General features: G+C 37.6%; 1 protein-coding gene across 1 annotated transcript in view; it reads right to left on the bottom strand.

The window, feature by feature from the left end:
- lemd3 (LEM domain containing 3) overlaps window positions 1–13,237 on the bottom strand; it is a 48,355-nt gene that overhangs the window by 14,191 nt on the left and 20,927 nt on the right. The window contains exons 2-4 of the mRNA XM_063057777.1: window positions 7,626–7,660; window positions 6,360–6,426; window positions 2,777–2,853 (exon numbers count right to left, since the gene is read on the bottom strand). Of these exons, the coding sequence (XP_062913847.1) occupies window positions 2,777–2,853; window positions 6,360–6,426; window positions 7,626–7,660 (179 nt within the window). The remainder of the gene's footprint in view (window positions 1–2,776; window positions 2,854–6,359; window positions 6,427–7,625; window positions 7,661–13,237) is intronic.

Genomic DNA, 13,237 nt, shown 5'->3' with positions numbered 1-13,237 from the left:
TTTCAAAATCACAAGTTTATATTATTCACAAACACCAGTGCAAATTCAATTATTTATCCCAACCACTGTCACCTACCACAAATTAGGAGCAGAATAGACAACTTGATCCTAACCTACCATTCATTCTGGTTGCTATCTCAATACAAAATTCCTGACTTTCAGTGACTTCTCACCCCTTGCTTAGCAAGAAGCTATCCCAAAAATGATTCTGCTTGCACCGGCCTTTGAGAATAAGAGTTCTGAAGATTCATAACCTACACAGGAAAATAAAACACTTCGATGATCTTAAAAAAGGATGAACTCTTATTTTGTTATCTCTAGTTCTAGATCCCTCATAAGAGGAAACAACGTCTCCACATACACCAGAAGGACTCAGTATCAGTCTCAATCAATTCACTGCTCATTCTTCTAAACTCCAACAGATACAAACAGCGCCTGTCCCAACTTTACTTTAGAAGATAATCCATCTATTAGCAACAGTTAAGTAAATAACTCCTGAAGTGCTTCCACCACACTAACGTCTTCAAAAAGGGAGACTGGTCAAGTTCGCAGTTCTCTAGATGGGCCCTATATAAAACAAATATATTTTTTATTATCTATTAACAATTAACAAAATGCCTTTTTTCAAGTTTTCATATAGTAAATCACGTCACCACATGATTCAAAGTTATTCAACTGTGTCTTCTTGCACTCAACCAATGTCCAAAAGTTTAGATTCCTCAATATTTGACCTCAGTGGAATCTAAGCTCTACATTAACAATTCAAACCAGGGTGTGCAAATGTGATAGCAGGAATGAGAACAACAGTAAGTGGGAGAAAGAAAACATCTTGATCATTCAAGTGGTTTCATAATTCTAGAAATATGAAGCAAAGAACAAATTGCCAGAGAAACTCAGCAAGCTGGTAGCAGCTATGGAGACAAATAAATGGTTGATGGTTTGGGTTGAGACCTAGCATCAGGACCCAAATGATACAGAACCCATCCCAAGAAAAGGTTGTAACCCAAAAATGTCAACCATCCATTTACCTTGACAAATGCTGCTTGACCTGCTGAGTTCCTCCAGATTCTAGCATCTGTAGTCTCTAGAGCAGGAGTTCCTAAGCTGGGGCTCACGGACCCCTTGGTTAATGGTAAAACTCCATGGCATTAAAAAAAGGTTGGAACCCCCTGCTCTAGAGTCTTAGACACATGAAAAATTCTATAGCTAGCAACAGGTTCAAGAAGATTACAAAAGCCTGTGGCAAAGATCAGTACAAAGGGTATGATTTAGTGGCCATTACAGAGACATGGTTGCCAGGTGGAGGGGATTAGGAATTAATATCTAAGGATAACAGGTAATACAGAAGGATAGGCAGGAAGGTAATAGAGGTGGGATAGCACTCTAATTATAGATGAGATCAGGGTGATAGTGAGAGGCAATGTAAGATCTAAGGAGCAGAATGTTGAATCAATCTGGGTAGAGATTAGGAATAGTAAAGGGGAAAAAATCATCACTGGTGGGAATTGTCTATCAGCCACCGAATAATAACATTACAGTGTCACAGGCAATAAACAAACTTAATGGAGTTCTTTGAGGATATAACGAGCGCAGCCGATACAGGGGAACAGATGGACATTATTTACTTAAATTTCCAGAAGGTGTTCGATAAGGTGCTGCATAAAAGACATCCAGAAGATAAAGATGCATAGTTGGGGTGATGTATTAGCATGGATAGAGAATTGATCAACTAACAGAAGGGGTCAGTGCTCGGCCCACCACTGTTCACAATTTACATTAACGATCTGGAAGAGGGGACCAAGTAGAGTGTATCTAAATTTGCTGATGATAGTAAATTGAGTGGAAAAGCAAATTGTGCAGAAGATATGGAGTCTTCAGAGAGATATGGATAGGTTAAGTGAGTGGGCAAGGGTGCAGAAGATGGAGTACAATGTAGGTAAATGCGAGGCCATCTACTTCAGAAGGGAAAATGAAAGAGCAGATTATTATTTAAATTGTTAAAAAAATAAGTAAGTAAATCGCAGCATGCTGCTATGCAGAGGGACTTGGGAGTGCTTGGGCATGAATCACAAAAGCTTGGTTTGCAGGTGCAGCAGGATAACAAGGGAAATGGAATGTTGGCCTTCATTGCTAAAGGGATTGAATTTAAAAACAGAGGTTATGCTGCAACTGCACGGGATACTGGTGAGGCTGCACCTGGAGTACTGCGCACAGTTCTGGTCTCCTTACTTGAGGAAGAATATACTGGAGGGACTTTGGACAGGAGGTTCACCAGGTTGACTCCAGAGATGAGTGGGTTGGACTGTGAGGAGAGATAGAGTTGCTTGGTACTGTACTCACTGCAATTCAGAAGAATGAGAGGAAATCTTATAGAAACATAAAATTATGAAAGGGATAGATAAGATAGAGGCAGGAAAGTTGTTTCCACTGGTAGGTGAGACTAGAACTAGGGGACATAGCCTCAAGATTTGGGGGAGTAGATTTAGGACGGAGATGAGGAGAAACTACTTTTCCCAGAGTGGTGAAACTGTGGAATTCACTACCCAATGAAGCAGTGGAGGCTACCTCAGTAAATATATCTAAGACAAGTTTAGATAGATTTTTGCATAGTAGGGAAATCAAGGGTTCTGGGGAAAACAGCAGGCAGGTGGAGATGAGTCCATGGCCAGATCAACCATGAACTTATTGAATGGCAGAGCAGACTCAATGGACCAGATGGCCTACTCCTATTTCTTTATGTTCTTATGCAAGCCAAACCAACCCTGAAATAACTTACAGTTACATATTCAGCAGCACCTTGGACAGATAGACTTCTGTTTTTATAATGAACATGGTCACCACAATCATATTCTCCTGGAATTAGAGGGGGAAAAAAACAATTAGGATAAAAATCTCCCTTAATATAGATACAGTAGCAGTAAAATGTGTGGCAAAAACTGCCAGATTTTAAATTCCAATACCCATATCAGCATATTGCTTTTAATTAGGCAGTCATCAGTTTAAAAAAAGTTCCAGACTTCTCCAGAACAAAAACCACAAGAGTAGCAAATTCAGCCTTCCATTCATCGATATTAGCCCAGACATGTATTTGATTATCCAAATATTTTGGTGCCACTTTTGAAAAATCTATTAACAGTTGCTTGGTTTTTCCACTCTGCTTCATGTCATTCCATTCAAGTTTGTGGCCTAGCTTTTTAAATAATTCTATATATCATAACTTAAGATTCCAAACCAAATCCATCAAATAGCCAAATGCAATTAGCTAGTGCCAAATTTTACATCCATTTCATAAGCTGCACCCCGGATACTATCTGCAGTCATCTGATTTTATCTGGGCCTGCAAGAAATCAATGGGCTTGTGTAGGAATCTCAATGCCAAGCTAAATGGATTTGTAAAGTATTTGATAGACAGATGACACTAATTACCAAATCTTTTACCTACTGAATTAAATGTTAACTTGCCAGAACTGAATCAGAGCTGATACTAGTCAGAATTTAATGCCATATTTTTGTGATTTCTTCGTGTTTAAATTCAGAATTGTTATTCAAATAAGACATACAGGGGTTTGACGTTTAAATATTGTTCCATATTAACCTCAGAGCAACAATCCCATACACAAAACCAACATGCTGCAATATTCAGGTTAGGCAACATCTGCAAAGGGAAACAGATTAAGAGCCACCATGCAGAGAGACTTCTCAGTCTGCATGCGTGCTTGCTTATATGGAGCTTTATCAGATACAAGAAAATATGCCTATCAGCACTTTCCCCAGGCTTCAATCAAAAGCCATCCAGGAAAAAGCCACAAGAAGGGCCCCTCCCACCTTTCAAAATCACAAGCTACATTTTTCCACCAACACCACTGATAATTTCGGCTTTGATTGTCTTCACTGCCTTATATCCAAGACAACCTCAACATCCTGTAATATTCCACAGCAACTCAATTTAAGCACGTGGATCAGGAGTTCCAATAACGTACTTGGGATCAATAGAGCCCAAAAGAAAATTACAGCTTTCTGGACTCGCTGTGTTCATCATCATGATGTGCCATGTTGTATGACATAGGTGATCACTGGCTTAAGACAATGATTGATCTTGACCAATTTTTCTACAAAAGTGATTTGCCTTCTTCTAGGCAGTACTTTTACAAGACGGGTGACCCCAGAGGTTCTCAACACTCTTCAGATGCTGTCTGCCTGGCATCAGTGATTCCATAACCAAGACATTTCACCTTTTTCCTTTTAACCTCTCATACATTCCATCCCATCTTAAACTGGCTTTCCTTTTTATCTTCCCTTCTTTCTTGAAACTTCTAGCATCCTATTTGGATGAATGGTAGCCAAACTGTTACTCCAAGTCATTTCCTCAATATAGATAGTGACCAAATACTTCTGAATCCTTTGTTTATTATTTTGGTCAAATCAAGTATTACATTTTGCTTTTTGTCATCTTTCACATAAAATGGAACTGCTGGGTAGAAAAGGTGTTGCTCCAATTTCCTAGTTATTAAATATTTATGTTGTTATCTGACATATGGGTGGCTATCTATATGGAAAAAGAGGTTGTAGGTTATAAGTTACTTAGGGGAGACAGAGTAGCTTAGGTGCCCAAGTAATTGTATGGTGACAAAAATATCTGTATCTTCATCAATATCTCAGAGATCTCTGCTGGGACCAACATACTGATGCAATCATGCAATCAGAAGGTAGCACACTAGCTGCTATACTTCATTAGATTTTGAAGAGATTTGGTATGTCACCAAAGACACTAGCAAATTTCTACAGATGTACCATGGAGAGCATTCTGACTGGTTACATCACCATCTTGTAAGGTGGCTCCAATGCGCAGCATTGAAAGAGGCTGCAAAGGGTTGTAGACTCAGCCAGCTCCATCATAGACACAAGTCACCCCACCAGAGGACATCTTCAAAAGACAATGCCTTGAGAAGGTGGCACCCATCACTAAGAACTAAGCTTCTGGGACATGCTCTCTTCTGATTACTAAGATCAGGGAGGTGGTACAGGAGCCTAAAAAGACACTCAATTTCTTAGGTACAGCTCTTCTGTCTCCATAGTTCTGAACAATCTATGAATCAATAAACCCCAACTTACTATTGCTCTTTACACTTTATGGTAATAGCACTAAAAAAAATTACACTGTATTGCTACCACAAAACAAATCTCACAATACGTCTGATAATACACCCAAATCTGATTCTGCTCCGTTAACTTTAAAAACTTTAAGCTACAGAAATCAGACAGTCCAGGTGCCAATCTTGCTACTGTAAAGTATGGAGGACGTTTTCCTCCACATCCAAACTGTTAGAAGGAATAATCCTTTCTATTTCACTTTGGTGGCTATCAAATCAATCCCCACTACATGGAAGATATTAATGTAAAAGTAGTCCAGCCATGTAGATTTTAACATCAAATTACATGGACCAAGCATGCCATAGTAAGATGTAATGATAGATTTTGGTTTAAAATTGGATGATACAAATAATGGAGATGGTCAATCAAGTTCATCACCATGGTGCAAATTAAAAAAGGTAGCAATGTTACTAGTTGATTGCATTCTTCTTAATTTTATAGACTTAAGTATCCTCCAAATAATAACTGTTAAATTGCAAGGAAATTACAAGAAATCCATAATTCTACATTCTTGTAACTTGTGGTACTATAACTTGGACTATTTTTGTCTAGATTCATTTACATTGTACAAATATAGTGAATTCATTCCTGCAGCTGAAAAAAAGGACAAGACTACAATTTAAAAGGGCCAAACCCTTGGAGAGCAATTGTTTTATGGTAAACTTACTATGCTGGTGATTTCATAGTGCTTCCTTCCAGAAGAGGATGGATATTGTAACATGAAGGTATTTCCATGTGATATATCACAATGTTGGCACTCACAAGACAAAATACTCTACTTAGAACCTCCGATCAGTTGCATAATGCATAAATTTAACCTGAAGGGTTAACTTTAACTTTCTAGCATTTTCTTGACAGATTCCAAATCAAACTAATCAGGGAAAATTAAATAGAAACTGAATATTGTTGTATTATAGGCATGGTAATTTAATATTTGGAGTGTGCAGCAGTGCTGGGAAACAAAGTTCTAATGTAAACTTCAGATGAACACTCAAAGATGCTATACAATAAAATACTGCCAAATATTTATAACCAAACCTTCTCCCAAAACTTTCCAGCTATCAAATATTAAAATCTTATGTACTTTATAACTTTAAGTTCTCCACATATGTACATCACCTGGAAGGGTAGCCTTTTTAGTTTGCTATGAACAAAAATATGCCACTGTGACAAATGCGATTGCATCAAAAATTAGAAATTGATCTTACCTGCTATTTTTGCAAGATGACTATGCAATCGATGAAGAATAATCAAAATTATCTTTTTTTCTTCAGCCTAAATGAAATACAGTTCAATTACCTGGATGTTATCTGTAGCTTGCAAAATAAACGCAACCATTCGACATTGTGATTTCTTTACAGAAAACTAATCAATGGAGCCTCTGTTCTACACGAAGTCAGAGTCTAAAAGTTTAAATTTATTTCCCCTTTCCAGAGAATTAATAAGTATATATTATTTACAATAATTTACCCATAAAACTAAAATTAAAGTACTTCATATTCATACATGTCCTTATAAAATTTAAAAATGCATAAATAGTATATTTCTTAATAACAGATTTTAAAAATTAAACTTCAAGTACCCCAAATAAACATAGCATTCATATTAAACAATTGAATTTTTGTTTAAAACTTGTATTTATAACTTTTTCCATAACACCACTTCTCGGACAATGAACTTTGGAATGTAGTAACTGTTCTAATTTTAAATTCAGAGCTATTTTCCAAAAAAAACCTATCGTATAAATACTAGATAATCTGGTTTTCACAATGCTGATTACAAAATGTCAGATATTTCTGCATTCTACACAATAAATGGGACTTTTACCATCCATATGCAGGAGGGTGAGAAGATATTGTTTGTAATAATCACTTCCAATAGAACACTCAGTGAAGCACTCCTTGTCCATGGATCTAGAGTGGGAACCTAAACATTTTGTAAAGTCTCTGTGTGGAACTTGAATGAAAGGTATCTGATTAGAAGATGAAGGTGCAACTTGGGCCACGACTGAAATAATTAGATGTAATTTTTATCCCCGTAGTAATACATTAAGGGGACACTGATAATGATGGAAAGGAAAAAAAGATTATTTCAACTATTATACCATGATGGACACATGATTCAGCCGTTTCAATTACTCACTACTTGGGTCTATGGAATATAATAACCTCCACATTGCTACCAGACACAAATGTACAAAAAGGAAGAACAAATGTACCAATTCTAGAGCAAATTTTTTTTCAAAATTTAAGCTTTGTTCCCCCCTCTAAATACTAAAGTGTTACTCCATTACAAACAGCTCTTTTAAACCATTTGTCTGCATATTGATTTGCTCAGTAAATAATAACTGACATCTATTCAGCGTCTTAAAACTGACAACTTAAACAAAGGTCAAACAATGAGTTTTTGAAATGTTAGATTACCATTTCACTTGAGTTGTGAATTCTGCAACTATAAATACAAGCAACACTCACCTCCTCATTATCCTTTCCAAATGGCTGTGGTTTGTCTGTAAAGGAAAAATAATAATTAAACAGTAAGCAATAAGCAAATGCTTTTAGCATTTTTTTCAGAAATAAAATCCAAATTTTTAAAAATTATACAAATATTTATAATCAACTTTAGTGTTAGATACCATAATGCCAGTTCCCAAGGCTAAAGAAATCAAGTTGATTTGTACTGTTTTCCTGACTTTTAAAGGGGAGTAGGTAATTAGAGGGTATTCATTTTTGGAAGAACGCAGCCTTGTAGCTTTGTTTACCAACTCCCAGTTGGTCAAGGGAAGAATTTAAAATGCAAGGCCTACCATATCAACAGAATGCATAATGCACTAACATGTTAAACTATCAAACTAAACATTCAAATTCATATTACAGTTTAAATTTTAGCTGAACATTTAAAATTTATCCATGTTCATTGAAACATTAAATGTTTCTCCCCAACAGTCTGCTATTTCCTTTTATTCTTCCAAAGCTGAATGGTTGTTAGCCAAGGTGTTTTTTTAAACCAAAGTGTTTGATTATGAGAGGAGAGAAAATGTTGGCAAATTAATGAGAATTTTAATGCCTGTAATATGGCTATAAAGAGAAAATTAGATTATGTCCCACTTTTTATTGACTATGTAACATTCAAAGTTTTCCTCGGATTAATTACATTTGGTTTAATTTCATTAACTTTTTCAAAACAATTTTGCAAGTTATAATTTAAATACAATTAACATGTTTTAACAGTATGTAATCTCATGTTATATAAATCCAAGTAGCTCTTCACCCATTCTAGCTGTCATCAGGCATTTCACCCGTAGCAAAATTGTATTTGCAAAAAAGGGAGTAAAGTTTGGGAAACATTTTCCATCCAATTATGCATCAGCAATTACAGAAACTTTTTTTCCATACTGATATTAAGGATCCCAAACCCAAATGCATCTTTCTTGCTGTTACCCCTGCAAATTAGCACAGGATTAAATCCAATACCTTCCAGATCTATTAATGCATAACATTCACAAGGACAATAAATACTCCCTGGTGTTCCCATGCACCTCCACACATTTCTCATCCATATACCAATGTAGGCACCTGCCCATCCCAGCAGATCATGGGTTTGCACCTCTTGTGGACTGTGTCCTATGGCGCAAGCCTGGGTGGAAAGATTTGAAGAACTGGCTGTTGCCCATGCAGCGGGTTCCCTCTCTCCACATCACCAATGTAGTCCAAGGGAAAGGTAACACAGTAACAGCCTGGCACCAGTGTCGTCATAGAGGTTGCTAGAGTGAAGTTGTAAACATCATCAAACTGCCTTAGGGATCCTGGCTCCTGATTTCTTCCTCGGGGTTTACTCCCGAAGCCTTTCCCATGGGTGGGTATGGCCGCAAGGAAGTGGAGGTTTAAAAATCAGAGTTTTGCTTCTCCTGGGCCACCTGCCACATACCGCTCCTTGGCAATGTCACCCATAGCATAGAATCAGCTTCCAGATGTATGCTAATAATATCCAGCTTTACCTTAACATACAATGGTGCGAGAAAGTTTATGAACCCTGTAGAAATATTTGTATTTCTGCATAAATGACCTAAAACGTGATCAGATCCTCACGCAAACCCTAAAACTAGATAAAGAGAACCCAATTAATTAACAAAAACACTACAAACAAGAGTAAATATGCAGATGCTGGAACTCTGAGCAACACACAAAATGCTGGAGAACAATTATACTTATTCATTTGCTTGTTGAGTAAAATGCTCCAATATTTCATGTATTTGTTGGAAAATGTATGTGAACCTTTGCTTTCAGTAACAGGTGTGACCCCCTTGTACAGCAATAGCTTCAGCCAAGTATTTCCAGTAACGGTTGCTCAATCCTGTAATTTTAGGCCATTCCTCCTTACAAAACTGCTTAAACTCTGGGATGTTGGTGGGCTTCCTTGCATGAACTGCCTGCTTCAGGTCTTTTCACAACATTTCTATAGGATTAAGCTCAGGATTTTGACTCAGCCATTCCAAAACACTAATTTTCTTCTTTTTGAAAACATTTTGTTGATTTACTCTGGTCTTTCGGATCATTATATTGTTGCATTATCCAACTCTTATTAAGCTTCAGGTGACGGACTGCTACCTGGAGATTATCCTATAAATTGTCTGATACAATTTTGAATTTATTGTTCCCTCAACGATTGAAAGTTATCCAGACCCATGATATTCCTTCTTCCATGCTTCACAGTTGAGATGAGGTTTTTAAAATGTTGGAGGAAAAAGGGTGCTGCACACCAAACATAGCAATGCACATTTCTGCCAGAGAGTTCAACTTTTGTCTCAGCTGTCCACAGAACATTGTCCCAGAAGTGTTATAGAGCATCCCGGTGGACTTTTGCAAATTTGAGACGTGTAACAACTTTTTTTTTTTTTTGGAGAGCAGTTGTTTCCTCTGTGGTGACCTTCCATGAACACCATTGTTGTGCAATCTTTTTCTTATAGTGGAAACATGAATGCAGACTTTAGCAAGTTCTAGAGATTTCTGCAGGTCTTTTGCTGTTACCCTTGGGCTCTTTTTCAACTCCTTCAGTATTGCACGTTATGATCTTGGTGTGATCTTTCTAGGATGCCCACTCCTAGGGACAGCAGCAACAGTAGAGTTTCATTCGTTCGTAGACAATTTCTCTTACTGTAGACAGATGAACACTCAGGTCTTTAGAAATGCTTTTGTAGTCTTTTCCAGCTTCATACATCTCTACAGTTCTAAGGTCCTCTGAAAGCTGTTTTGATCATGGCATGGTGCACATAAACAAATCTTTTTTGAGAAGAGCAGGCTCTGTCAGTAGCCCGACTGTGTGTTTTTTAAATGGCAGGGCACCTCTACAACCCACACCTCCAATCTCATCTCATTAACTGGAACACCTGACTCCAAATAGCTTTTGGAGAAGGCATTACACTAGAGGTTCATACACTTTTCCCCAAAACAATACATATAATATTGCAAACACAAGGAATTCTGCAGATGCTGGAAATTCAAGCAACACACAAAGTTGCTGGTGAACGCAGCAGGCCAGGCAGCATCTCTAGGAAGGGGTACAGTGGACGTTTCAGGCAGAGACTGGCCTGAAACGTCGACTGTACCTCTTCCTAGAGATGCTGCCTGGCCTGCTGCGTTCACCAGCAACTTTGACATATAATATTGGATCAATTTTCTCAATAAATAAATGAACAAGTATAATGTTCTTTTGTGTTACTTAATTAGGTTCTCTTAATCTAGTTTCAGGACTTGTGTGAAGATCTGATCACATTTAAGGTCACCTTTATGCAGAAAGAGTAAATTCTACAGGGATCACAAGTTTTCTAGCACCCCTGTCTTGACCCCATAGTCTGTAAACCAGCTGACAGTCTTAGATTAACATAAATTTCCTCCATTTCAATACTGGGAAATCTTTGGTCCATAACACAAATTAAATTCTATCAGTGTGCCTTCTCTCAGTAACTGAAATTGTTCTAAACTATTCGCAAAATAGTGTCACATTTTATATAGAGTTGAGCTCAGCCTCAAAAGAGTGGTTTATTGGGACCACCTATTTCCATCTTTGTTACAATGCAAAGAGCAGAATTGGGAAAATACATTCCCAGTCTTGTATCAAATTGTAAATACAAAGGATCATAATAAATTAACTTCTATAAAAGCAATAAGTTCAACATCTCTAATTTTGTTATTTCAAAACTACTAGGTAACTTGCTCCCATAATATTCTTTTAAGCTTTAGTGAATGTTTCCGAATAATTTTGGTTATTTATTTTACACTCTAGCTCCTAGTTAAGGCACCAGCATGGAAAATGAAATTTCCATCCTTGTTTTCCCCTCTTACTACTGTTGCTCTTTCTTACCCTAATTACCCCATCGCATAACCACATCTCCAAAGTGCTCAATTATGGCCACCCAAGCATCACTACATTGTCACTGTTTCATTGTCAACTGCATCATCAGGGACCATGGCCTTGAATTTCATATCCAAAGTCTCTCCACTTCTTAAAGATTCATTAAAAATGACCTCATTAATTGATTTTTAGAACATCCATCTCAATGCATCTTACTCACCTTCTATCAATGACAGTTCTTTTTATGCAAGCATGGCAAATTTAACAAGTTCTTAATTCATTATGATCTTCAAAATTAACCACTAATAAACTCTAAGACCGTCTACCTCAATACCTTCCTCTGCAACTGGACCCTCAATTTCCTCACTTGTAGATCCTAGTCAGTACAGACAGGTGACAACATCTCCACAATCAGCGTAAGGGCACCACAGGTCGTGTACTTCGCCCCCGCTCCACTCAGTTTACACCTACAAGTGTGTGCTTAAGTACAGCTCCAATACATATTTAACTTTGATTTGGTTAACAACAAAGATGGTGACAAATCAGCATATTGGAAGGATATTAGAATCCAATTGAATGGCACCACTACAAACAACCTCAAAATTCAATCACTTCAAATTAAATTTATTACTAAAGTACAACCTGAGATTCATCTTCTTGCAGGCATTCTTAGTAGAACAAAATACAATAGATGACAAACAGTACAATTACAAAAAAAACAGTAATAATGATAATAAAATAAATGAGAACATGAGCTGTAAATGCCTTAAAAGTGAGTCCACAGGTTGTGTCCAATAATCAGTTCAGTGACAATATCCATTCTGGTTCAGCAGTCTGATGGTTGAATGGTAATGACTCTTCCCGAACCCGCTGGTGTGTCAGGCTTTGCCAGTGATGAACTGGGTTATATCCTCCACATTTCTGTTCTTGGGCAGTGGTGCTTCAATACCAGACCTTGATGCACCCTTTCAGGATGCTCTACACCAGGGGTCCCCAACTTGTTTTGCACTGCAGACCAGTTTAATATTGACAATATTCTTGCAGACTTGGTGGTGGTGGGGGGGGGGGGGTGTTAATCACGACCGGAATACAGGTGATAAATCAACTATAAGTTACTTATAAGTGGCTAATACACTCAATTTCATTTCTAAAAGGGTTTATCTAACGAATTTAAATATTAAACAGTGCATATTTTCCTCCCATGAATATAGTGACAAGTCATTTATAAGTCACTTTGTCAATAGCATCATAACATTTTAAGTAATGTTTAGATATTATACACACAACACATATTTTCCTCATATGAACATATAAAATCATTACAACACACCACTATCGCTGAATCAGTGGGAGCCCTGGGCTTGTTTCCCTGCAACAAGACGGTCCCATCGAGGGGTGATGGGAGACAGCGATACTCGAAGGGGGTTCCTCATGTCCAGTCTATTCTGTAATTTGGTTTTCATTGCATTCGATGCAGAAAACCCCGCTTCGCAGCGATATGATGTTAACATATGAGAAACGTTTGTCCGCTCTTGGACTGTATTCCTTGGAGTTTAGAAGAATGAGGGGAGACCTCATAGAAACATTTCGAATGTTAAAAGGCATGGACAGAGTGGATGTGGCAAAGTTGTTTCCCATGATGGGGGAGTCTAGTACGAGAGGGCATGACTTCAGGATTGAAGGGTGCCCTTTCAGAACAGAAATGCGGAAAAAATCGCTGTCGATCTTCTCGGAG

This window comes from Mobula hypostoma, chromosome 9 (genome assembly GCF_963921235.1).
Source record: "Mobula hypostoma chromosome 9, sMobHyp1.1, whole genome shotgun sequence".
Lineage (NCBI taxonomy): Eukaryota > Metazoa > Chordata > Chondrichthyes > Myliobatiformes > Myliobatidae > Mobula > Mobula hypostoma.
This window is presented reverse-complemented; position numbering and strand designations above follow the sequence as displayed.